General features: G+C 42.1%; 1 protein-coding gene and 1 long non-coding RNA gene across 39 annotated transcripts in view; one reads left to right on the plus strand and one right to left on the minus strand.

Annotated features, from left to right (window-relative positions):
- Positions 1-27,506, plus strand: part of DOCK9 (dedicator of cytokinesis 9) — a 279,300-nt gene that overhangs the window by 113,173 nt on the left and 138,621 nt on the right. For all 37 annotated transcript variants that reach the window (XM_072782523.1, XM_072782529.1, XM_072782544.1 and 34 more), the window contains exon 2: positions 14,453-14,569. In XM_072782523.1, the coding sequence (XP_072638624.1) occupies positions 14,453-14,569 (117 nt within the window). The remainder of the gene's footprint in view (positions 1-14,452; positions 14,570-27,506) is intronic.
- Positions 15,835-27,506, minus strand: part of LOC140607902 (uncharacterized) — a 42,040-nt gene continuing 30,368 nt past the window's right edge. For both annotated transcript variants that reach the window (XR_012009817.1, XR_012009818.1), the window contains one exon: positions 15,835-27,243. This is a non-coding gene — a long non-coding RNA (uncharacterized lncRNA). The remainder of the gene's footprint in view (positions 27,244-27,506) is intronic.

A 27,506-nucleotide genomic window follows, 5' to 3' on the forward strand; every position in this document is an offset into this window, starting at 1 on the left:
CATTGAGGACCTGAATGAAGTCTTCCCAGAAACCAAATTAGATAAGAAGAAGTACCCCTATTGGCCTCTCAAGCCAATTGAAAATTTATAAACTTGAGTTGAAGAGAAAGCACTGGCCCTCATATTATAAACGTTGGACATTAAAAATAATGATATGGTAAAAAAAATATGGCATGAGTACCTAGGTAACTTAAAATTTTTTGGTAGCCAAATTAGAATAAAAAGAAATAAGTGTAATTAATTTTAATAATGTAATTTTAACCCATTATGGCCAAAATATTATTTCAGCATTTAATCCTTATGGAAATATCAAGGCATTGTATATTCTTTTACTCCTACTAAATTTTTGAAATTTTATGCCTATAGCATTTCTGAATTCAGAATAGCCACATATGACGACTGGCTACTGTTTTGAAGAGTGCTGGCCAAATACTTCTGTATTCTGTAGCTTATACACCTTAAACCAGAAAATTGTCATTTGAGGGGGGTGAGTCATTGGATGGGGGTACCATATTTGTGACTTTGTGGAAGAAAAATGCATGATTTAAGTCTAAAGCTGGGCTTTCTTCATAAAGATGATCCTTGAACTACTTATTGGTAAAGTATATTAAATACTAGCTAATGACATTAATCTATGTCCTAGCATTCAAACCTGGTTCTTCAGAAAGATTTAGTATTTTGGGGTATGATTTTTAATACTCTTGAGACTGAAAATGAGTTTGTTTCATGGAAGGACTCTGCCTTTTCTTTCTCCCTTGGTGAGATCAGGGAGGCTGGGCAGTTCAGCACCAGAGAGAGAGAGAGAGAGCAGAGAGCCCTAGACTTCTGTTTTCCCTGGAGAGGTGGTGGCTGAAACATCGCAGTGGAGCAGTGCTATGCCCTTGTCATACAAAGGGAAGTGGAGACCCTGGGAAGCATTTCCTATTCTACAACTTTGACATTCCATCATGCTTATTGCAGGTGGGCTATGGGAAGGGTACTGGGCTTGGAGCCAGGAGATCCAAGGGTCACCATCTGTGTGACCTTCACTAATTTATGTAACCCCTCTGAGCTTCAATTTCCTCATCCGTGAAATGCTGATGATACATACGGATTTGGGAGGAGGTTTAGTGAGATAATGTGTGTAGGATGTTGTGTGTATGTTGTGGACACTAAAATTTTCTTGTGTCCACATGACACAACTTTGTATGATCCCCATAACCACCATTTCATTCCTGCTCTGAACAGGCAGTGTATATTGAAACTTTTCAATAAGCCTGAGATGATGATAGAGAACTTGTTACTTTTCCCATTTCCTGATGTAGATGGGGGGGGGGGGGGAGGTTTAGTAATTTGCCCCAAGTCCGCATTAGCCAAAAGGCAATTGGAGCTAGGATTTCTTGAAAATACTTTTTAAATATGAAATTCTAAAACATACACGAAAGTAAACTAGTAGAGGGTTTCTCAAAAAGGTTGAGCATCAGAATCACCTGGCTTTGTTAAAACATAGATTGTGAGGCTCCACCCCTAAAACATTCAGTAGGTCTGGGATGAATCTGCATTTCTAACAAGTTCCAGATGATGCTGAAGCTGCTGGTCTGGGACTACACCTTGAGAACTATTGGACTGGTACAATGAACTCCCATGTGCCTGTCAGCACCTCCAACAATAGTAAACATTTTTGGGACCAAGATTTTAATCCTAACTCCCCACACCTGCCTTTAGCTGGTCCCCAAACAGCCTTTCTGATGATGAAGTATGCAGAAACTCTTCCAAGAATCAAATGTGTGTTATGACTTCCATCCCCTGCTTCCATCTTCAAATAAGTAGTGTAAAGTTGTTTTGAAATCTGACTGTATTGGGCCTTTTAGAGCCTTTTAGCTTAATTACTTGACCTCTTCATTTCAGAGTTCCAAAAATAGCTTTTGTTGACATAGGAGGAATTGAGAATTTCAAGCAAAATGCTAGAAAGAAAAATTGTTGGCTGGAAAAGAATCTGTAGCACAGATTTAAGATAGATTTATACAGTTTCCATAGTGTGTCTTTTTCTTTTTTGCTCTCATTATTGCTTTTTCCTTATGCAAAAATGGCAGGCAGAATTAGAAGCTAGGACAGATGCATGTGTGAGAGACACATGCTGAGCCCACTCGCCAGGCTTTCAGTCTGTTCTCTCTCTCTTTCCTTTGTATATCCTTCTTTTCCTCTCTTAGCCCCTGCTCCACATCAGGGTAGAAGATCTTCAGGCATGGTCTTTGCAAGGACCAGATCCCCATGCCACTCAACTCTCCTCTCATGTGCCTGCATAGGGCATGGAGGAGTCCCTACATCCCTGTCTGGTCTTTTCTCATTAACATTCTCTGCACATCCCGTCGAGTGCAGCTGACTAAATGCAAGCAGCTTTGTGGGTTTTCATTAATTGGTATGATCTTTATTACTGCAGTTTGCATCTTACGTGTCTCTTATACCATTTTCTACAAGTTCTTGATTTGACAGTTTTCATAGAGTCTTTAATTCTGTTTATTTTAGTAATAGGATAATAATTTTTGGAAAACCACAGTTATTTATAAAACTGACAAATACAAACCCAGATTCTTTTCCTTCTATCAAACTGATGTTGAGTGTCCAAGTTTTGCTAATGCTGACATGCCTAATTAAAAAAAATTTTCATTTAGTGACAAGTCTTCTCATTTAAGTGCTTTTTTTTTGTAGTGCTTTATAAAAACGGAATTAAACATCTTTTCAGTGTTTATAATATAAAGAACTGTGTTCACAAGTGTGTCATTCTTGCTGTTAGCCTGCTCTGAGGATAGCACCACATTTCAGTGTGAGAAATCTATTTAGATGTCTGAGACTTTGGTGTCCGGTATGTATTCTAAACATTTACCAGTTAGTTAACCATATGGGAATGCTCAGGTTTGAGCTTGCTTCCTCAGTCCAAGTTTAGATAAGGTCCTCTTTTCCTCCAGTTTATTGTATTGTGTGTTTGTGCACAGTGTTATTGAAAGTGCAAAAATCAAAACGTAGAGGCAGAGGTAAAGAGCATGGACAGGGGTCAGGAGATCTGGGATCTAGGCCCAGGCTTGCTAGCAACTCCTCTTGGGCGTTGGGACAGTCATGTAACTCCCACGCTCCCAGGTTTTCCTCTCTGTAAGATGAGAGGGCTAGACCAGATAATCTCGGGTTCTGATGTTTACACAGCATAGTTCTAGTGTTACCTGACCTCCTGCTCCTTTTAAACAAGCATGCTTCTCAACAGCTGCTAAGGCCATTGTTCCCCGACACACTGATGAACAATCTGGAGAAGAACATGTTTTCCTGAAGGGGATGTGATCATATTTTGATTATCGTGATCTCCTAAATTTAATGTTCGGGGTCAAGGGAAGAAAGAGCATACCATAGGGTATCTGGGTGGCTCTGTTGGTTAAGCATCTGCCTTTGGCTCAGGTCATGATCCCAGGGTCCTGGTATTGTGCCTCACATCGGGCTCTGTGCTCATCGGGGAGCCTGCTTTTTCCTCTCACTCTGCCTGCAGCTCCCCTGCTTGTGTTCTCTCTCTGTCAAAAAAACAAATAAAAATATTTTAAAAATAAAATAAGAGCATGTCTATGACAAGGCAATGGGAGGTCGCTTTCCAGGGTGAGGATGGTACAGGACCTAGTTCTGTGCTGCTCAGCCCCTTTCATCCTATGCCAGTTTCCTTCCTAAAGGCCCGTCACAGCGTGGCACACTTGCCACTCTGGCCTTCTTTACCAGAGCAGGCTGTAGTCCAGGGGTGGCTTAGAGACATGTGGACACCCCAGGCAAGCCAGTCATTGGTACCACCTCAAACAGATGCCATTCAAATTGTTTACTGCTTTATTTTATTTATTTACTGATTGATTGTAGACTCTGTGCCCAGCATGGACCCCATCATGGGGCTTGAACTCACAACTCCAAGACCAAGACCTGAGCTGAGAGCAAGAGTCAGACGCCCAACCAACTGAGCCCCCCAGGCACCCCAATTGTTTATTATTTTAGATAAGAGACTGAGGGCTGCGTGGGGCAGAGATAGGGCAGGGACTGTGGCGCATAGCCATTCCTAGCCAACTCTAGTGGTGCCCACCTGTCCAGAGAAAGCAGGGCCCTACAGGTAAGCATTCTTTGTTTCTTCAGCACGTCCTTTGCAAAGCCCCAGTGCTCATCTGTGATAGCTTATTCATGTGTTCTTGGCAGCCAGAGTACCCTTTCAGAAGGGAGTTCTCCTAAATGTCATTTTCTTTCTCACATTGGATTTCCAGAGATGCTGTAGCACCCCTAGAGACTGGTGCCCCAAGCCCTTGGCCTGCTGCCACCCCATCCCCTTGCCATAGCTTTGCCTCAGCTATCCTGAGCAACTCATCACGTCTGGAACTCACAGTGCTCAGAGGAGGATTTATCCTGAAGCTAAGGAAGCTTCAGTTTCCGGATCCCTTCCAAGGCCCTGTGAGGGCCTCCAGCAATTTTATATTCATAATTTTGTATTTTTTTAAACCCCTTCCCTTTCCAAATATGCATTTTTAGGCCCCACAAAATCTGGTTCCATCTGGGAGCATGCTCCTTGGTGTCTCCCCATTTTCTCTGCAAGGAATCCCCAGTGCACCCTGAATGCTGGCTGACTGGTTCCTCTCCTAGGCTTGGCCCTGACCACCTCCTTTAAGAAGCAGCCCACATTGCCAGGTTCTGTTACTCATCCTGCACGTGTTCATTGGGTGCTTACACTATGCCAAGTCTTGTTCTAGGTGTTAAGAGAACAGTAAATAAAATGGAAATCCTTGCCTCTATGGAGTTGGTGATCTAACTGGGGGGGGGGGGGGAGCAGGTTCATGCTAGGCAGGGTCAGATGCCACTTGTAGGTTCCAACTGCTGTCATTCTGCTCTCATTGTTCACATGTCTGCCTCCCCTCTGGATTATGAGCTCTCTGGGTGGCGGGGGTGGGGAGTGGTGGGGGTGGGGGGTGGGGGAGGCTGTGTCCTGTTATCTTGGGGTCCGGAAGACCCTGGCGCAGTGCATATGGGAATGGACAGGCTCAGTAAAAGTTTGTAGAGAGAAGGAACACATTATTACTAATAACATTTGCATACAAAGAAGCGATGGCAGCCGCTAATTTCCTGTGCCCACCCTAATTACAGGAAAATGAGGATTCTCCCTTCAGATTTAACCACTTCATGAAGTTCCTGGTGGGAGTATGTGGTGACAGTAGTGTGTAAGACAGGCCACACTGATTAACTCCTGGCTTCAGAAGACCTTTCTTTCTTGTTGCAAGCTGCATGGCCCCCTCCCCAGCAACAGTGCTGGTGTCCTTTTGGCAATGTTGAGAAGTGCACAGGTTTGAAAATGGACTAAGTTCCATGAGGAATTTTTGTCTTAGCCAATCAAGTAGCTTTTATAGCCATGCAGATCAAGAAAGTTTTAAATTCTTTATAAGCAGAAACAATAAATTTCTCGTTTCTTATAATAGAATGCTTCAAGAGTTGCCGTTTCCTTAGTTTGCTATTTCAAGAAGTGGTATTCAGGATTTGAGCTTTGTTAACATTTAATTACCAGAGACACAAAATCCAGAAATGACTAGAAAGTTCACAGGAAGCTATCCTGTCAGAGAGAAAAAGCAATTAAATCAGTAAGCCTTTCTGCTGAGCTCTTCCCGTGGTTTTCGAGGCTTCATACATGATTAGCCAAAATTGAAGTCATTTGTGGGCCTATTGCTCTCCAGCTATGCTGGATTCCAGAGGACTCTTGTTTTCCTGGCATCCAGAGGATTCCTCAGCTTCTGTTTGCCTCTGGATCTGGAATTTCAATTTGCATGGATGTTGGGAAGCCAGACCCACAGTAACAAATGCTAGAGGAAGGGGTGAGGTCAGAGAGCCTCAAAGGGAGGTTCCTGGGGAGGGCACTGTGGATTGTGCCTTTTGGTACCTGTGACAACCACATGATCACTGGCAGTTCACCATGCTGCCCCTGCTTCGACCAGTGGATGGGGACTGGTGGGGCCATGGTATCAGGGGCTAACTGGTGTCTGTGTTCTTCCCTGAGATGCAACTCCTCCTTCCACTGCCCTGATCACATTGCTCTGGACTAGATCTCCGGGCAAGGAAGCTAAGGTTTTAGTTCATTGTTATGAAAATGTCTGTGGGCTTTGGGCCTCCCAAACTCTCCAGAGTCTGCCTCCCCTCTCTCCCTGGAAGTGCCAGAAACCAGGTGTGAGCATCACTGCTTGAGGGCTTAGTGCCTGCCCCTCTGGCCTCCTCTAGAATCTTCAGTACTGCTGCTCTTGTGCACTGTGGGAGTGGGTCTGAAGTGCTTTAGTATATACATCTTGACCCCTCAGCTGCTGTTCTTCTCTGTCCTGCCTGACACCAACTTCATCAATACTTGGTTCAGTTTTTAATGTAAGCATCTATTTATGTTTATCTTGGGCTCAGTCCCTGAATTCCAGTGTCATCTCTATTAGTATACAGTTTCCTCTGCTTGGCCTTTTGTGTTTCCTTCTTTGTGAATGCTCCTACCATTGTTGTCTGTTTGATTTAATATGTTCTTGGAGATTACAGGAAAGTTTTTGTTAGCAGATTGGTAAAATTGAATGTACATGAAACATTCACCACTCCCCTCCCCCACCAAACAAATCACTGTCATGCGAACAATACATTTAATAATGATGATGATTGTAATAGTAATAACAACAGCTACATTTATCATGTACTTACAGTCTGCCAGGCTCTGTCAAGCATTTTACATGCATGCACTCAATGGAGCTTGATAATAGCCTCACACAACTTGCAGCTCAGCTTTCTTAACCACTGTACTGTACTGCCTTTGATTTGATCCACATCTGTGTGGTATCACCAGAGCCGATCTAGGTTTTGTGAGTGATAAAGCTTAGAATGTGGGAGGTCTAAAAAAAATCCAAAATTACAAATACAAAATGAGGCATGGAAGTTACTATTTTAATGATATTTGAAAAGAAATCACGACAAATTATAAATTTTAGAAAGCTAACTCAAACCCTAAACAAATACAGGAGAGCAACACATTTTTATGAACAAAAATCTCTTGATGCACTTGATACATTTCCCTGCATTTCTTAGTTTCATACTATTATTGCCTCTTCATATGATCGTGGTTTGGCTTGATCACTCTGCATTGCAAAGATAGGTCATTTAATCTTTCCTATATCATTAGTCAATATTTGTATTTTATTAATCATAGTTTAGGAAAGTTTCCTCTAGTTTTATAACATTTGATAACATCACATACATTTTAGGATTGAAAAAACCCTCTATTAGGTTTCTTTCTTTCCTTTTTAAGATTTCATTTATTTATTCATGAGAGACACACAGAGAAGCAGAGACATAGGCAGAGGGAGAAGCAGGCTCCCTGTGGGGAGCTTGATACAGAACTTGATCCCAGGACCCTGGGATCATGACCCGATCTGAAGGCAGACGTTCAACCACTGAGCCAACAGTTACCCTCTCCATTAGGTTTCTTTCATATATGAGCAGAATAATTTGGGGGCAATCTCCCAGTTGTGCAGTGACTAACCTCAAGTATCCCCAAGTAGTTATGGGGCTAAACGCCTTGAAATATACCTGTATTGCAACATGGCCTCTCATGCTGCACCTCATGGGACCTGAGTCATGACATTGGGTGGACTGGCACAGGGGGCATGGTCCTGTGGAACTTCCTAAGAAGCCAAGATGCTGAGCAGCAACTGAACTCTACACAGACACGGGGCCTGGACAGGTGTTGATGCAAGTGAAGGACACCACGCTTTGTGCACAGTCACTGTGTCTCTGGGTCTTGGGCTAGATGCTGGGGTGGGGATGAGGGTGGGGGGTGCAGAGACCAGGAGACCCAGCCCTTTCCTGGGCACTATAGTCAAGGAGTTAAGCTGTTCACAGGTTGTTTCAATCCAAGGCAGAATGAACTGTACTCTAGGACTGCTACTCACTGGGGGTATCCTGGTCAGAGAAGGGAAAAGACTGTTTTTAATGGGTTGAGGGAGATGTGCCCCAGGTACAGAGCCAAGTACTGTGTGTCCTGGGGCTAGAGCAACTCTGCTTTCACTCCTTTGGCGTATTTGCCTGTGGGAGATTTGGTTTTCAGAAGAAGGATTCTGCTAAAATAGAACCTTTGTTGACTGCAGCCGTCAGGGCTGTAGGCCTGTGACAGGTGCAGAGGTGTGAGCAAGTGACAGGACCAGGTTTGTGTCAGAAGCAGAGCCACATGTCTTCTGTTCTGGGCCTGGGGGGTTAGAGATACAGCTGGAGCTTGCACAGATGCCTCCATAGGAGGGCTACATTTACATTGTTGATTAAGGAATTCAGAACTTTGCCCACCTGAAGAATTCCCACTCTTCCTTCAGCACCTTGAGGTATCACTCCTTGGTGAGGTGAGGAAATGTCCCAGCCCATGGCTGGCAGTTGGCTCAGCCTCCTTTCTTAGCTCTGCATTTAGCTTCTGCCAGCACCTCCTGCTATACTGAATTAAAGTATTTACGAGCCACCCTCTCCCACTGCCTAAAATGTCCTCAACTCAGTTCCTTGGCTACTCTCCAAGGAATGACTGCTGTCCCCCAGAACTGTGTATAACGTTTTAGAAAGTAATGGGTATACACATTTTGGGGGAGGGTGGGCCCAGGTTCTCAGAAGGAGCTCAGCACTGGGCATGTTCATTGTACCTCTCTGAATTTACAAATTCCAACCAACTCCTGGGTCATCAGAATCCCTGGGAAGCTTGTGGAGGCACAGATAGCTGATCCTAGCTGTAGAGTTTCTGATTCAGTTTACTTTTGTATTAACTTCTTAGGTGATGCTAATGCTGCTTATTACCAGGACCCCACTTTTAGAATCACTCTTGTAGACTTTTGTAAAGTTAAGATACCATGGTCCTCTTCCTGTCTGATTTAATGATAGCCTGAGAAACATATGTTCATAAATGAGGACATTTAACCTACAAATGGGGACAAAACCTAAAGAATTTGTATATATAGACCGAATTACATTTTTCACTTATTATAAGAGCGACATAATTATGCCCTGTACAAGCTCTGAATGTCACAGACTCAGGAGCTGGCTGAGCCCCCATCATGCTCAGGGAAACACAGCATCTTTTAATATTTAAAATCCACACTGGTGAATTATCAGGTTTTCAAAGCAGGGCGGTTCTTATGGCATAGGAGCAGCTCTATCCACGACCACTGGTTTATCTGGATTGATTCTGGGCCCAGAATCTTGCTTTTGACCATAGAAAATCAAGAACTTGGCTTTGGTAATTGTGTCACCCCAGGAAGGTTTACACTTAAGCGTGTTGATGGCTTTAAAACCAAGAACACGTGCCAGATCTACACGAAGCCTCTTTCTGCTAAACTGGGAGTGGGGTCCTGGCAGCCTGGTAATTAGCTAATTTCATTTTGCTTGTTTGTGTGATGTTCCTGTCACCAGTGATGCTGTAGGCCGGTCAGTTCCCTATCCTAATGGGCTGTCTCCCTGCTCACGTGACTGCTTGGAAACGTTCGGAGGAGCTGAAGAACAGTGAACAGCTGTAACCAGTGAATCATCCATTTCAAGAAGAGCAGAAAATAATAGACAGTTATGCGCTTAACCCCCAGTTGAGTAGACCTGGAGGTGTGACTTCCCATGGGCCCACCACAAATCTCCAAGCCCTCTCTTCAATCCTTTCCATTTGTGTCTTCTTCTCCTGTCTTTATCCAACAACTTGTGTTTTCTCCACTTCTGTGGCCCCGGCCTACCTCCATGCGAGGTATCCATCCCTTTGGTCTCCTCCTCCCCCATCGCCTCCTACTCTCTTTCCGTGTTCCCTCACAATCTCCGTTCTCACCCTTTCTGATCCTGTGAGGGCCACATGAGGTATGGTGCCAGTTATTAGTTATTTGTATTTGAAGCAGGAGCTTTTGCCTTGTTCTTAGGTAGCACATGAGTCACTCCCAGTTGACCCTTTTTCCTTGGGGTAGTGGTTCTGTCCTGGAAGCGCTCCCTGCAGCTGCTGAAGACTACTGCCCAATCAGGTCTGTAGGAGTCACTTCAGTGAGTGATCTAAGAGTCTGTACATGTGTCAAATCTTCATACTCCTTGAGACCAAAGAAGACATCTCATTCTTCCACGAAGATTTCCCTTATGTTGAAATCAACCCTGTGGGCTTTCCTGTTACATGCATCATCATTCTTTCACAGAAGCGTTGGCTTAGAACCTCTCCATGCGTTTACTCTGAGCATTGGTGAGCACAGATGGTTAAATGGGCAGCCTGGGGAAGAAAGAGTTCTGTGTGACAAAGACCATGTTCTGACCCAGTCTGCAAGTTACCTCGGACACTTCTGGCAACCAGATCAACTTGTGATCCTCAGTTTGCAATCTCAGCAACTATGGAGTGGTGTTCCCATGCCTGCCTTATAGTGGCTCCAAGTGATGTTAAAAGATAAACTGAGGCATACTAAACATTTGTAGAGTTTGGACAAAAATCATTTTGAATTGGGTGGCACAAAACCGGAAGTTGTTAGGAGCTGTTAGGAGCTTGGAGAGACTTCTAGAGAGGAAGTGTGGAAGCAAACAGAAGAAATTATTTGGCCGTAGCCTAAAGCCTTGTTGGCTGTTTGTGAGTGGTTGTCTGTAGTGTGTTGATTTTATAACCTTGAGGCATTCCCAGGCTTGGATTTTGGTTTGCTTAGGCACATGGCTTCCTTGTTTAATTAAACAGTGGATTAGGTGCGATCATTTGTGTGAAAATCTTCCAGGTTACACAGTGGCCCCCAAAAGCAAGGTAATCCTAATAGCCACAACGTTACATTAAGTCATTAAATACTTCCAAGATACCATCAGGGGAAAATATCCACTCAGTTAACAAAAGCATATCATAAGTAGGCAAAACTAGCATGTGAATTATTTTTATAGTTTTCATTTATTAAACTGTGTAAACAATCTCAGTGTAGTCCAATTGTTGAGAAATAATCTTTAAATACATTTAAGAACATGTAAACATATATATCAGCCCAGAGACAGGAAACATCAGTTCATTGGAAATAGAAAATTAATATAAAGAATCATTAAATTGGTAAAGGAGATTAACTACAAACGGGTAAAGGTAATTCTGCAGCGAAATCAGCAAGTGATGGCTCTTGGGCCAAATCTGGCTGTGGCCTGTTTCTGTAAAGTTTTAATACCACCATGGCCATTTGTTTACTTGTTGTCTGTGGCTGCTTTTGTGCGACAGTATCAGAGTTAAGTAAACAGTAAAGCTGGCAAAGCCTAAAATATTTACTCTCTGGCTCTTTTCAGAAAAAGTTTGCCAACCCCTGCTCTAAGAATATAAGAGTAGTCTAGGGAGCTGTGCCGTAGGAGCAAGGCAGAAAACTCTCCAAAATATCATAGGCTAAGAAAAGACCCTTTCTCTGCAGGCCCCTGCAGCATCCTTCTTTGACAAGGGCTGACATTGTAGCACTGTTTTCCGACAGACTGACCTTGCCTTGTGGCCTGAAGTTAGTACACTGCTGGCCCTTGTGGGAAGGGGCAGGAAGGGAAAACGGCCGCCAAGGATTCTGCAGACCCGGGGTACCTTTGGAGGGGTCCAGTGTGGAGGACCAGCCCTCTCTGGGTCATCTTTGCATTTTATTAGGTATATAGTCCTGGTTCCCAAGGAAAACGTTACTAATCATGACATACATCCGTTCTGCCAACAAACTCTTAAAGACTGGTTACCATGTACAGTGTAACAAACTAAAATAAAGGAGCTCATTATTTAAGTCAAATTAAACTATTTGGAAGAGGGACGCCTGGGTGGCTCAGTGGTTGGACATCTGCCTTTGGCTCGGGGCATGGTCCTGGAGACCTGGGATCAAGTCCCATGTTGGGCTCCCTGCATGGAGCCTGCTTCTCCCTCTGCCGATGTCTCTGCCTCTCTCTGTGTCTCTCTTGAATAAATAAATAAATAAAATCCTAAAAAAAAAAAAAAAACAATTTTGAAGACTATTTTTTATTTTTTTTTGTGGCAATTCTTTCCTTAAAGATACTTTTTGTAAAAAAAAAAAAACTTTTTGTAAATCTCCCTTTTTGAAAATTTTTTTTATAGTTGAAATAGTTTAATATTATGAATATCTTACAAGAAATGACACTTCCATGATGATAGCTTTAATTTTGGTGTATAGGTTTGTCTCTGCCCGTAAATGTTTATTTTGCATAATTATAATAACGATGGTGCCCTTGTTCAGTCATTACATTTTTTTCTTAGCATATCCAAACATCTTTGTCGCGTCTACTTTTAAATCAAGTAATTGAAGTTAAATATGAACAACTGTATGTAGGTTAGGTAGAGTAAGCCGACAACCCCTTTAAACAACTCTCCAGAACCTCAGTGGTTAACACAATAAATGCTTTCCTGCCTGCTCTCGGATATTTCAGCGCCTGTTTGAAGGAGGCAGCTTTCTGTTGGGTGATTCAGGATGCAGATTCCTTCTGTCTTGCGACTTTTATCCTCTCCTCAGGGCTCCTGAGTCTAGTGCTGGATTCTTGCGTGCATCTGGCAGATGGGAGAGGGGAGGGGGGCTATCGTAGTCACTTAGTTGGAACAGAATATAAAGGACTTAGGGGTGCCTAAGCAACATATGTATTTCTCATGGTTCTAGAGGCTGGGAAGGCTATAAGATCAAGGCACCAGCCAACTTGGTGTCTGGAGAGAGAGAGATCTTGGTTCATAGATAGCTTTCTCCTCACTGTGTTCTCACATGGCAGAAGGGAACTCTCAGAGGTCTCTTTTATAAGATTACTAATTGAATTCTTAAGGACTCTACCTTCATGACTTAATTGCCTCCAAAGGCCCCACATCCTAAAATCATCACAATGGGGACTAGGTTTCAGCGTGGATTTTGGAAGGACACAGCATTCAGTCTTTTGCAGACAGCTTTTCTGGTCCAGGCTTGGCAGTGGCCATTCCCTTCCCCCTCACCTGCCATTGGCACAAGACAGAGGGTCACATGTAACTCTGAGGAGGCTGGGAAGTGTAGTCCTTCTGTACCTAGAAGGAAAGGAGAGATTTGAGGAATGTGCAGCAGCCTCAGCCACAATTCCCCAAATGTCTTTAGTATATTTTGTATATATTTATTATCATTTTATTAGGCACAACATTGAGATTATGTCATCAGATGATTTTTATTAATAGTTTCAAAAAATAATCTTGCAGGAACTATTGATATAATGGACTTTGTTACTTCTGAGAACATTGTGCATGTGCATGCATGCCTGTCTTATCACTTGGCATACTGTGATATAGCTAAATTGGTGTCTTTCTCCCTGACCTAGCACAGTTGGTACCTTCCATGTGGGACATGATCACCACCATAGCAATGCATGGCAATAGATTTTACTGAGAAGGCTAACTTGAGAAATAGTCAGAAAAGGCATATTCTCTCATTTCTTTCCTATTCACATATTGCCTTTGTCTTCTGCTCAGTGTCTGATAAGGGATGATCATTCCTACCTGCTTAGGTTCACCCCCCCCCCCACAGCTTACATTTTTATCTGTTAGGTATTATAAGTATATAGACATTTTAGGAGACAGGGATATTTTGACACCCTGAAAAGAGTTCCGTAGAGCCTTATATGAAATAGTGAAGCCCTGTGCTGTGGGTGCTTTAAGCCTGGCCCAAGGAGGGTGCCACTGTTGGCATCCAGCCTTCACTACCACACCACGGCTGGACCCCTCCAAGCAGGGCAGTTCCGGCAGAGTGTAAAGCTTGGATGGGGACTGACCAAACCAGGGGTGACCCAAGACACAACTGGACGTCCACGAGACTTCATAGCTTTCTTTGCGCTTTAATAACTAAGTAAGCATGACTGTAGATGGAGTACCAGGAAGTGTCTTCTGTTACCTTATTTATTTAAAAAATTTTTTTTGTATTTATTTTTACTGGAGTTCGATTTGCCAACATACAGTATGGCACCCAGTGCTCATCCCATCAAGTGCCCCTTTAAAAATATGTTTTAGGGGATCCTTGGGTGGCTCAGTGGTTTAGTGCCTGCCTTCGGCTCAGGGTGTGATCCTGGAGTCCTGGGGTTGAGTCTGGTGTCGAGTTCCTTGCATGGAGCCTGCTTCTCCCTCTGCCTGGGTCTCTGCCTCTCTCTCTCTCTCTCTCTCTCTCTCTCTCTCTGTCTCTCATGAATAAATAAATAAATAAAACCTTAAAAAAAATCAGTGCTCACCAACATATAAATACTCTGAGTTCTATGTGAAGATATAGTAGAAAGTAATTGAGGATAATCATAGACTCACAGAGATGCTAAAAAAAAAAAACATTTTATCTCTTGCTTCTGATTCTAATTTGTAGCAAAATTAACGTACTCTTATTGAAGAAAAGTTGGAAAATGCAAAAACAGATCGTATAAAGTTCTTTAATCTCAAGGAATTCTATTTATCTATACGAATGTTTCAATTGCTTATTTTTTCACCTTTTAGGCAAAGCCAAAGCTGATTGAACCACTCGACTATGAAAATGTCATCGTCCAAAAGAAGACACAGATCCTGAATGATTGTTTAAGGGAGATGCTTCTCTTCCCTTATGATGACTTTCAGGTAGATAACTTTTATTTTTATTTTTTTAAATTTTTTTTTTAGATAACTTTTAAATAGAGCCACGTGGTTGGTCTTTACAAACAATTCTTTTTTATCTACTGATTTATTGTTTGGTTATTTAATTTTAGGATTTTTAAAAGATGAAGATGTTATTTAAGAGAGAAAAGTGATGTCATTACATTTTTCCATGCATTCCTTTATGGGTTGATTTTTTAAAAATAGTATTATTTTTGCATATAAACACACAGATATGAATATGTATTAAGTATATTTACATACACATATAGGCAAATATATGTATACGCATACATACGTATGTATTATGGGTAGAATGTAAGTTTTTTGTGTGTGTGTGTTATATTTTTAATAAAAGTGCTATACTCCGGGTGGATTTAATGGACACAAAAGCCTCTTAATGTCTTAGGAGCTTTGTGAAGGGAGACTTTGGGTTTTTGCCCAGTGCCTTGGCCCTAAGGACGGAATTTTCTGGGGAGCAGTGGAGGATTTTATCGTGTGTCCTTTCAGGATAACACTTTGGGAAACCACCACGAGAGAGCTCCTGGACCATGTGTGCGCTCACAGAGAAGGGCTTGGGGTAACCAGGAATGTCCTGACATCTACCTCTCTGGTGTGGTGACAGGTGCTGTTCCTTGGATCTCAGCAGCTGCCAGCAGAGGACCTGGTACTGCTTCTGCTGTGAGCTGCTGTCCAGATTGTTACTTGATGTCTTTCAGATTGCCAAAGCCCTGAGGCTGAGCAACACACAAGAGCTTTGAGGCTAATGAGGAGTGAGAATAGGACCCCAGTGGTGTTGGATACCTGGCAACCTAGAGTCACCTTGGTCTGATTGTTTCTTTTACTCTCTGGAGCCTACCTTATCATGGTGTTTCCTTCTTTTCTGCCTCGAAGCTTCTTTACCTGGTGCTGTTACCCTGTCTTAATTTTTTTGAAGCTTTATTCTTTGTTGTTTATAAATGATTATACTTTCATTTCTTTCTAAAAAATAAGGAAGGCCATGGAAGTGGCATTGGGCATTAGTGTGATGCTGCTGCCAAGGTATCTTCCACTGATAAATGGCTTCAGATCATGCCTCAAAATATGAGGCTTTAAAAACTTCATTGCATGAGTAGACTATTCAGCTAAAACGTAAAATGAAGCCTCAGAATGATTTCTCTTGCCTGTGATTTTGGCAATAAATTTATTAGCATGAGAAGTTAAATCAGATGATTACAAATTATACTTCTCATTGACATATGTTTCCTGTAGTGTGCTCTGAGGAAGCCAGAGGTTATCTTATCATTCTCTAAGAATGAAGTATGTATTCTTCTTGGTATGAGTCATAAAGTCACCCTGAGTGTTTGCAACCTAGAATGCAAAGTTGTATTTGCAGCCTGAGATAAAATTACTTAAGATGCAAACAAACCAAAGAAACAAGATACAGTTAATTTAGTATCATCTTTTACCCCAGGGACAAGGAAGCTGGATGTTTTAGCAGTTGTAGAACCAGATGATTGAAACCCTGAGAAAAACTCCTTTGTCCCTTTTGCTTGCAACTATTTCTCTGGAGACACCAGGCATAGATTTTCTAGGAAACGCAAAGAACTCACTGACATTTTGCTGGCCAAGATTGAATAAGCAAGTATCATTTTCTGTTTTTGGAAAGTTTTCCCCAAAGATTAAGGAGCTTGGATTTCAGCTTTGATCCCTATCACAGCAATTATGATGGGCTCCATTCAAATTTGGACGCTATTATTTATTTTCCTGGAGATTTCTATATTCTAAGGAAGGCCATTGACACTGTACTTTCTTGCTAGATTTGGTGATTTTATTTTATTTTATTTTATTTTATTTTATTTTATTTTATTATTATTATTATTTTTTAGATTTGGTGATTTTAATAACTGTCTGCATAGCTGAATGAGCAAAATGTCTTAGAAGTGTCATAGATTCCCTCTCTTATCCCTCTATTTTTAGGCAGAATAAAATAATAATATATAGGGAACTATCCTTATATTATTAAAAGCAGAGGGAACAATTAGATCAGGGAGAAGTATTTAGTACAGAAAAAAAATAGCAAGTTGGTTAGGAAGTGGGTCAACTAGTGAGCAAAATTCATGTTGGGGGTCAATTTGCAATACCATGCTTACTAGTTAAACAATTTTAACTTTAAAATAATAGAACTTTGTGCAAAATTCTGTCAAGTACATCTTAAGTGATAATTTACTAAAATATAGGTATGGATAGCGATGAAACATTTGTACAGTTTTAGAGTAGGACATGTGTTGATCTTGGTCAGCTTTTTTTTCTTTTTTTCTTTTTTTTTTTTTTTAAGATTGATTTATTTATTTTAGAGACAGGAGGGTGAGAGAGGCAGAGGGAGAGAAAGTCCAAAGCAGTTTCCTTACTGAGCATGGAGCCTAATGTGTAGCTCAATCTCATGACCCTGAGATCACAGGTTTCAACCTGAGCTGAAACCAAGAGTCATATGCTTAACTGACTCCGCCACCCAGGTGCCCTGGTGTTGGTCAGTTTTCAAGGACACCTGTGTTCCCTGAACACGAGTCCTATGTAGAGAAGATTTATTTTGGTCAAACATACTTGCTGAAGGTTAGGAGAAGAGTGTTTAAAAAAAAAAAAAAAAACAGACAAAATAAGCTGAGAGATAGGGAGTCAATGTGGATTTTAAAAAGACAAAAGGAGGGTACCTCGGTGGCTCAATCAATTAAGCATCTGCCTTTAGCCCAGGTCATAATACTAGGGTCCTGGGATTGAGCCCCATATTGGGCTCCCTGCTCAGTGGGGAGCCTGCTTCTCCCTCTCCCTCTGCCTCCCTCTCCCTCTGCTTGTTTTCTCTCTCTGTCAAATAAATAAATAAAATCTTAAAAAAAAAAAAAAAAAGGCAAAGGATTCAGTTCTCAGTCTTTAGAATATTTATGAAGTAAAGTTTTATCCGCCAGGGCCAGGGGCAGGAGTGTGTGGCCAATACATCCCTCACTAGCTGACTGTACTTCTTTTTTCAGAATCAACCCCATACTTTTAGATCTGTTCTATTCTGTCCCTGCTTTGGCATCATGGTTCTTCTTGCAGGCAATATCTTCTTTTCTCTTCCTTCCTTCTAGAACCTTCTCACCCTTCCCAGACTGCTTCATGTCCCACGTCCTCTGAAGCAGTTCAAGTCGATGGTGATTTGTTTCCCCATTTTCTTAGTCCCTCTAATACTTACTATTCACACTGTATATATTTATACTTAAAAGTTCATTGTCTTGGGCTTTTTACTAACAGCTTTTTATGCTTTTTGTGGAGCAGTGTCACCACCACCTGTGCTGTGGCCCCAGTGAAGGCTCAGGCACCGTGTGTGTGAATCTCTGTCCTCCTCCCCCACCTCACATCTACCTCATCTCTGCACTCTGGATAATAGGGCCTGGTACTTCTGGCTCCGTTTAAAATCAGTAAAATTATTATGAATGTTGGTAGTTTTCTTTGGTTCACAAAGTAAATATGAATGCCATTGAGCACATGTGGAAGTGCCTTGAACTAGGTTGTAAACCTTTTTGCCAGATCACTGTGATTTGGTTTGACAGACACTAGTGGTCTTAAAGTTTTGTGACCTCATGAGGTTTCCTTGGCATAAATAAGCCTGAGAAGTTACTTTTCCTTGGGTAAGTTGAAAATAAACTTGAAAAGCCAATTAGAGACAGTTGATAACTTTTATTGTTAGAATGTTTTATTTAGTTCAAGAAATGAAAGTTGACTTTTGCTGAAGAAATGACACATCTATACACAATTGAAAAGTCAATGCCCAGGACTGCTCCCTTTCTTGTCAGACACATGGTATGTGATGTGGGTCTGGCCATTGACTTCCCATCTTGGTTGTCCTTCAGGTGGAAATCTTTTACCAGATGATGCTGGTGGTTTGACACTCTTTTTTTTTTTTTAAATACAGCCTTTCTTTTTTTAAAATTTATTTATGATAGTCACACACAGAGAGAGAGAGAGAGAGAGAGGCAGAGACACAGGCAGAGGGAGAAGCAGGCTCCATGCACCGGGAGCCCGACGTGGGATTCGATCCCGGGTCTCCAGGATCGCGCCCTGGGCCAAAGGCAGGCGCCAAACCGCTGCGCCACCCAGGGATCCCTGGTTTGACATTCTTAACTGTTGCCGTCACTCTGCCGAATCTGTACCTTGCTTTAGAGCTCCTTGTATCCTGGCTTGTTACACAGCTTACTAATGTGTGTGCAGTTATATAAAAGGATAGAATATGGGGAAGGTGGTAATTAGTCGAAAAGGATGCTGGTGGCAATTTATGGATCCATTTACATTTCACAAAAATTAGTCTTTGGTGTGTGATACAAACTAACAAGGGATAGAATTTGTATGGAAGAAATAAAAGGGAGCATACCATGTTTTACTTTCAGAGATATACCTAAAGGATTTGAAAGCAGAGACTTACAGAATACTTGTACACCATGTTCATGGCAGCATTAATCATAATAGCCAAAATGTGGAAACAACCCAAGTATCCATCAGTGAATGAATGGATAAACAAAGTGTGGTCTATCCATATAATGGAATGTTATTCAGCCTTCAAAAGGAAGGAAATTCTGGCATGTGCTACGACATGGGTGAGCTTTAGAGCATATTATGCTAAGTGAAGTGTGACAATCAGAAAGGACAAATACTGTATGAATAGTCACATTTATAGAGACAGGCAGTAAAATGGTGGTTGTCAGAAGCTGGGGGAATAGGGAGTTACTGTTTAATAGGTACAGAGTTTCGGTTTTGTGGGATGAAAAGGGTTCTATGGGTAGATGGTGGTGATAGCTGCACCACAGCGAGAATGTTCTTAACGCTACTGAATTGTACACTTAAAAATGGTTTAAATGGTAAATTTTATGTGATGGATATTTTACCACAATTGAAAGAAAAGAGCACGTGGTTGCAAGATTTCTGTGCTCCTGCACATGGATGTGAAATAGTTGTCGTCATTAAAAACTGTTCAGAATCAAAAGTGAGGAGTAATTTCTTGGGTGTTCTTCCTGCATATTTCATGGTTTAGTATCAACATCATATTCCCTAGCAAGAGAATTTAAAATGAAAAATAGGAGTACCAAGGAAAGATGATTAGTGATTGGAATCCTAGAAATTTTCAGTTTTTGAAATGTTTAGATACAGGATAATCCTAAAGTGTTCTCAGCATTGTATAGAAAAAATGTGGTTAATCCATTTCCCTTTAAATAACATCCTGATTTTTATTTTTCCTCTGTTTCTTTTCCTCCTCTACTTACATGAGACTGATACTGATCTACAAACCACTGATCTGGAAAGGAAGCCAGGCCCTGCTACTTACAAAGGGCCTGGAAGTCCCTGATCTCATTTCCCATCTGTCCTTTTGAAAAGAAAAAATTCTTTCCACAGTGTTTTGTCCTCACTTTTTATTATATGGTGCCAAAAAAATAATCTCAGTACTTTGTTTTGAATTTTTTATTGAAAAATGTTCTTTCGATAAATTCCTCGAAATTTTTATCCGAGGGAATTCAGTGGCCAATGGTATAACTTTCTGTGAACATTGTGGTTTCTGGGGCATTAATTCATGTCCAGGATTGAACCTACCTGAATAAAATCTGGATAAGTAATATTTATAAATTGATATTGGCCAGACTTTAACAAGATGAGGATTTTAATTCTAGTTTAAGTAATGACTTTTACAGAAAACACATACAGATCATGCTTTCATCATCAAACGTGTCCTACAAGCTTATTTTTTTGGACGAACTCATCAGTCAAGTTGAAGAGTATATTTGATTAGCTTATAACTGATAGTTCTATTCCTTGTGCAAAGGGCTCGGCCTTGTAGATGCTTAGAGTGTAAGACAGGGCTCCTGCTTTCAAACTGCTCAAAACTTAGAGAATTACTTAAGGTTTATAATAATGAGAATGTGACTAGTATCATGATAGAGATTGAGTCCCATGAGAATTTATTCTGTTAAGTTGGAGATAGAGGGATATCCAGGTATTAAGAATCCTTTTAGTGGTTGGAAATGTAGAAGTTTAGCCTAAGAGAGGAGCAGGGCTTATTGATCTGGGCTTACCCATAGAAATGCGAGTCAGCAGCCCAGAGACCAGGAGGATGGGGATGCCTTCAGGAGACTGGATCTTGGTGCCTTCCCTGAGGAAGGGAAACAGACTGAAGTAGGGAAAGAACCAGGAAACTGCAGGATCCTAGAAGACAGGGGGAGGAGTTTGAAGAAGGTAGGCAGAAAGGGCAGTCTCATGCTCCTCCTGATGAGATAGGGAGTTGATATCTAGGACATCTTTGCCAGTGAAGGTAGTTTTTGTCCAGAGCTGATGAAGTGAGCAGGTGGGGTATAGGAGTTCATGTTAAATAGTAGCAGAGAGAAGGAATCATCATGGTTCTGAATAAGAACAAAGGTTTTATCAGGATTGGGAAAATGAGAATGAGCTAAGAAAAGTCCAGGAATGGGGAAGACTTGGAAGATGCCAGTGTTACAGGGATGTGGTTTGAAACAGGGCTCTTCACGGGGGCACCTGGGTGGCTCAATAAGCATATGACTCTTGGTTTCCACTTAGGTCATGATCTCTGTGTTATCAGATTGAGCCCTGCATCAGGCTTCACACTCAGGAGAGCTTGAGATTCTTTCCCTCTCCCTCCTTCTCTGCTCTTCCCCCCACCCTCCCACCCCTGCTCATGCTCTCATAAATAAATAAATAAACAAATAAACAGATAAACAAATAAAAAATCTTAAACAGCGTTCTTGGGGATCTTGGGGGGATGGGTCTTATTGTAAATGTAACAGGAAAAGAAAGTGATTTAGGAACATTTGGTTGTTCTTTCCTTGATTGTCACATTTGTTTCTTAATTTGTTTAAAATCTTGTTCAGCTCAACAAACTTAAAGGAATATCAGTCTTGGAAACATGCCAATTCAGTATTATTTAAGTGAGGGTGAAAATGACTTGTGAAAAACAGCTTCTCTACCAGATACTCTATCAGCAGCCACGGAAATATATTGAGGAACCATAATTAACTTTGATTTGTGCCATGCTTTCTGAATGAAAATGGCAGTCTTGTTTGGGATCAGAAGATGAGCTGGCATGATTGCTGCTGCTCCTCAGTGAGGTTCAGCTGATGTGCTACTGTGGTGGGCATTCTGGTCTTCCTCTGTTACAGATCCCCACTCTCTGTTACAGGTAGAGCAGGTCCATTCATCCATCAATGGAGGTAGATATTATGCTCCATGGCATACAACACTAGGGGATGTGATGGACGTGTGTTCTGTGTTATACTGGTGGGGGCATTCATGCAGAATATGTGATGGTGTCCCAGAAGCTGGGTAATTTAGGAAACTGTGGTGCCTGCCCTAAAACCATTAGAATAAAATCTTATCAGATTGATTTCTGTGTTTACAAAGCACATTAGCTATTTTCCTCAACATAGCCTGGTAAGGGAAGTAACCTTTTTTTCCTCTGAGGCAGATACTATATTACATGATTTCTTACTAGAAATGCTTTACAATGCTGAGGAAAACTTACGATCAAGTAAGGAGTTGAGATTAACTACATAAATAGTTAGATGAAATAAGACACACACATGATATCACCTGCATAAATAATCTAAGATTAGATTCTCTTATATAAATTGAATGATACTGGATAAATCTAGTAGTCCACCACTGTATGCATATATTCCCCATGTCAGGTCACATTCCCTTCCTCTCTTCCTTACTCAAATCTTCTTTGCTTCATTAAAATAATGTTTGGCTCACATTGAAAATAGATCAGAGGGAATGGGAATGTCCCACAATTGGTAGAAATGTTAAGCACAGACCATACTTGTAAGCATTGGGGGGTAGGAGGAGAATTTTATCTGTGTGATTAGTGTATTTGTCTTAGGTTATTTTTTATTTTTATTTTTTAAAAATTTTAAAAATCTTTTAAAGATTTTTATTTATTTGTCTTAGGTTATTAAACACAACTAACAAGCACACATAGAGGAAGTTCTAAGCGAAGGTGTTATCCTAAGACCATGTAAGCATGTTGAGATTTATTTATACTGTATCTCTACTTTCATTGAATATCTATCTTTATTATAATTGTTCGTAACTATCAAACCATCAAGGTGGCAGATCAAGGGAGTAGAAGAGGAGACACAGTATGATTGCATGCAAAAACAAGAACAGATGTCCTTAAAGAGAAAATCTAGGTTTTGGCCTGAGAATTACCAGATGTCACTTAACATATTAGTAAGTTCAAAATCTCTGTGGTTTCTACAACCTGGAATGGTCCTGCTGTGTCCATTGCTCTACCTTTTTCCACCAGGGTTGCCTGGCTGAGCTAGATACTGCCAAGTGTGTCCTGCTCAGAGTGCACAGCAGCACCCTCAGTGTGCATATGAGATCCAGAGAGATCAGAGTAAGAAAGTTCAGCAATGTCCCCTGATGTCAGAAGTCCTGGAGTCAGGACTTCTCCATCTGCTTAGCATTTTATCTGCAAAGCGTAATCTCTGCTCCACTGTGTTTAAAATAAGACTCTGGATGGCATCCCAGGAGCTGAAGTGCTGAGGCCTCTGATGCTCTGATAAGACCAACGTGGTGGTGGTGGTGCTGGCAAATGCTTGGAGGGATTTGAGAGAAATCATCCTTGATGCATAAGTGAAACTTTACACCTGAGTCATAAGGAGAACATGAGGCAGTGAGCCTTCCTGAGAGGAAAGTTCACCAGTATCTTGGAATATGTAAATAATGACCATGTTTTAACATGAAGTGTATTCACTATGAGTTCACACAAAGATAAGAGGAGTTCACACAAAGATAGGATCTTTTTAAGCAACTAAAATCGTATTCTAAAGAAAGACATATGGAGCCATATACAGATAAGTAGAAGATGAAAGAGACTGTGCTTGCTTATACCTTCCCCAAGGTTATGTTACCAAATGGAACTTAAATCAATCAGAGGGCTGGTGGGCCCTCTAGACACTAGGAGTAGTGGCAAGACCGAAGATTTAGTCATGGGACCTGAGGTTTAGCCCCTGGTCTCTCTGTTACTAACCTGGGTGTCAGGGTAAGTGATAAGCCTCCTTAAAACTCACTTTTCTTAATCTATAGTTCAAAGGTAACATTTGTCCTGAAATTTGGGTTTTCATAGATAGGTGAGAATTCAAAGAGTCACCACCATTCAGGTATTCAGGAAAGCTCTTTGCACATCTGGCTGATATCTCTCACTTAGCAGGAAGGGAGCTGAGGGCCTGGGAAGCTCTCTAGGTAACATCAGTTCATTTTTGAGGATGGCGATGTTTAATTGCAAAGACATGTGATGTGGAACAAGTTGAGCCCCATACTCATGGGGAAACTGGATCTGCTGCTTGTCCCCCAAATGACCAGAAGCCACTCCTGGTTTTCTGGATACCACCCTCTTCCATTCTCTCAAGAAGTGGTACTTAAGAGTGAGTAAAAACAAGCTTCTTTGTCGTACGAAACCAAACTGAACACAAACGAAACAACATCTCTAAAAACTGAACTTATTTAACCAATGAGTCAGGTCATGAAGGGTCCTGAACATTTAACTGATTTAGTTAGAGTTTACTACATTTGGAAAGTTATGTAATGTATAATTTGGGGAGTTAGCAGAATGAAGTTTTTATGACTCTCAAAGGTCTACTGAAACTTATAAATGTATGTGACATTTTAGGAAACAGGACATTATGTGGTGACAGAAGCTACCTGATGGCTCACCAGTTCTGAGACACTGTGTCATTTGGAACCCTGAGTGATCTTACAATTGAATAAAAGAATCCCCATTTTAAAATCTCAACTGCCCACTCACTCAACAAACACTTATGTTGTGCCAGATGTTCTGCTGGGTGTTAGAAAAGTAAAGGTGAGCGGCATAGTCTGCAAGTCTCAAGTCTGGTAGGAGATGTGGGTGGTGGGAGCGCTCTGCAGCCCAGTGGATGGCCTGGTGCTTGAGGGGGTCAGAAGTCCCCATGTGCTGGAGGGCTGAAGTAGGGCAGGTAAGACCAGAAAAGTCATCACAGCTGCTCAGCCAAGATCTTTGGTTCCGCTGAGGAGCCTGGACTCTATTCTGGTGGTAGTGAGGAGTTGTGGAAAGGACTGAGGTGAGGCCTGATGCTACTGGATGAGGATTTTAGAGAGATGACTGGCAGAGAACAGATAAGAGGGATGATAGAGGGGTGCCACACTGCATTGCACGCAAGAGCACCCTACATCAGCACATTGTCGTGAGGACGTCCAGCAAGGAAAGTCACTAATAGCACACAGGGCAGCACTGTTGAGCTAAAGGAGAAGGACAGTGTGGGACGGGAGCCTAGGGAGCTTGCAGGGGCTAGTGAGGAGGAGCTGTGAGGTTCAGGTGGCCCCTAGCATGGCTTGGCCCTGGCAAGGTTTTAATGGATTCCTTCAGAGCTGTGTTTTGTTAAATCCCTCCAGAAACCTAAATGGAATTTCTTTAGACCCTCGTTCTGTCCCATGCCTTGTCCATTTTCTTCATTATTAGTGAATGAGACATTGAGAGTTCTCAGGAAACTGAAGACAGGATCTTCTGGTGTTAATAGAATGCTGTGGGTCTACCACCAAGACATGATCCCTGCAATGAGATATAGGAAACACCCCATTTCCAGCCTGGCTGGGGACTGATTCCTCCCAAAGCAAGTCATCCGCTCTGAAACAAATGCATCTGCCAGACATTTGGAAAGGTTCCATTACCCTGGGCTCGATAAGTCACAGTTAAGTCCCCAGAGTTGTCTAGTAGTAATGTTTCACACACAGACAAATGCAACCGAGGCTGGTGTCCAGCATATGATATAAAAGGACCTCACTCTACAGACACATGAGGCTCCCTGCAGTTTGGCTCAAGCCTCGAGACAAAAGGAAGGAGGTATTGAGAGCTGCCTGTCCAACAGGGAGTAGTTGCAAATCCAGGATAACTTTAGAACATTGAAGTGGACTCTGTCCATTTGGCCCAGTTGAGCACAATATCAATTCAACCCAGGAGGTGGGCCAGGCTGAGGGATGCCCGCCTGAAGAGCCATCTTCCCTGGACCGCCTGGGCTTTGATTTCTGGTGACATCCACTTCCCTGTCCTCGCTGCGTGCTGGCCCCCTCCTACCACACCTCAAGGTTGTCCTTCTCCTGGAAGATGAAAGTCCTGTTTGTCTACAAATGCATCAAGCCCTCAGAGGTGTGAAGGCATAATTCTATTAAGTGAATTCAACACAAAAATGAACAAGTACAGGATGTTTTGTATGGAATTACAGACAGGGAAGAGGCTGCCTGCTAAAGCAGAGAGTCCACATTTTTTGCCTCAGGGTAGAGGGGAGCTGACCAGGCCCTGAGACCTGGTGGGCTTCTCTGTCCAGCAGGTCACCTATTAGAGTGAGTCTTGGGTCTTCTCTGTTCTCAGGCCATCCGCAGGCCTCAGAGCCCACCTCAGAGGTAAGACCCCAGGCACCCAGCAAATTTCCCTCCCTCTTGACACTGCCAGCCACATGCCTAAGTGACCCAGTACCTCCTCTCCAAGACCTTCTTCACCTGCTGAAACTCAGTGTCTAAGCTGAGGCACTATGGCCTTGCCTCTCTTCAGAGTCTCTCTGCTTAGATCACTAGAGGAACTGTCTCTTCCGGTTGCAGGGCCTGTGTTTCCTTCTGGGCTGCCTGTGATGTTTGTTTTTCTGTCTGAGGGTGGACACTCCCAGTCCTGTGCTCCTTTGAATAGGAGAGATGGGGAGCCAGTCTGTGGCGGGTGCATGCAGCTGGCTCACGTTGCAGCCCACCCACTTCTCTGGGATCCTGTCTCTAGCTCATTGTTCATGTGGTCTCAGGGGATGGGTGGGCCTTTTGTTTCAGTGTCTTAATTAAAATCTTATAAAATAGAATATTTTGAACAGCAGTGGTGATGCATGCTTCCCACCAGGAATTAAGAGGGTTGGTTGTTTTGTTATAGTTTTAATGCTCATTCTAAAGTGATTAATAAAAAGCCCCATACCATATATGTTAAGAGGAATAGAACAGTAAAGAAACAATGACACAAAAGCACATTTCTGTTACCACTCATCCTATATTTATTTAAGCCTACGAAGTGACTCTTCCCTCCTGCAAATCCAAGGATTCATTTCATAAAACAACAAATGAGGTAGTCAATCTATACAGACCTAGTATATGGCTTATGTGTTTGGATGTCTTTTACTTTCTCTCAAAGCACCTCGTAACACTCAGATAATAAGCCATTTGAGAGAGATAGACTTAGAATTCCATGTTCACAGAACTGTGGAATTTTTAAATTACAAAGGAAGCCTGGAGATCCTTAGAAAACTCTCTTACAGACGTGGAAAGTTAAACCTTTCCCTCAAAATCACATAGCTAATTAGAGGTCACACTTAGATGAGAACTCAGGTTTCCTGGCTCTCAGTTCAAACCCCATTCCAATATTACTTCTCAGATTCTTCCATAGGAAGTTGAATTAAATTATTCACCTCACATTTCTTGTGGTTGGAAACATGAGCTTCTTGGTATCCCAGCTTCAGTGGGGTCAGGGTGGTGGGTTGGCTGGCTCTGATGGAGAGAAGACAGAGCCAGGTTTGGGTCCGGAATTTGTAGAGAGAGATTCCAAGTTGAAGAAGAAGACCAGGGCTATAGCAGGCCAGCTGTGAGTGATAAAGAAGAGGGTCAGGAAATGCCAGGATACCCCAGCCCCAGGCTGGGCTCAGATGAGGAGACCTGCTGTATAGTATGTCTGTATGTCCCTTCAGGTGACCCACGGCCCTGCTACCCTGGGCCAGCACCCTGGGCTGTGGCTTATAGCCACTGAAGTGACCCCAGTCTTTGGGGGTGGAGGTGGGGGTATCATTTCAGCCAAGAGAGAAAAAAGTGTTTGTTTTTAAAATAGATTTTATTTATTTATTTATTC

Source organism: Canis lupus, chromosome 17 (genome assembly GCF_048164855.1).
Source record: "Canis lupus baileyi chromosome 17, mCanLup2.hap1, whole genome shotgun sequence".
NCBI lineage: Eukaryota > Metazoa > Chordata > Mammalia > Carnivora > Canidae > Canis > Canis lupus.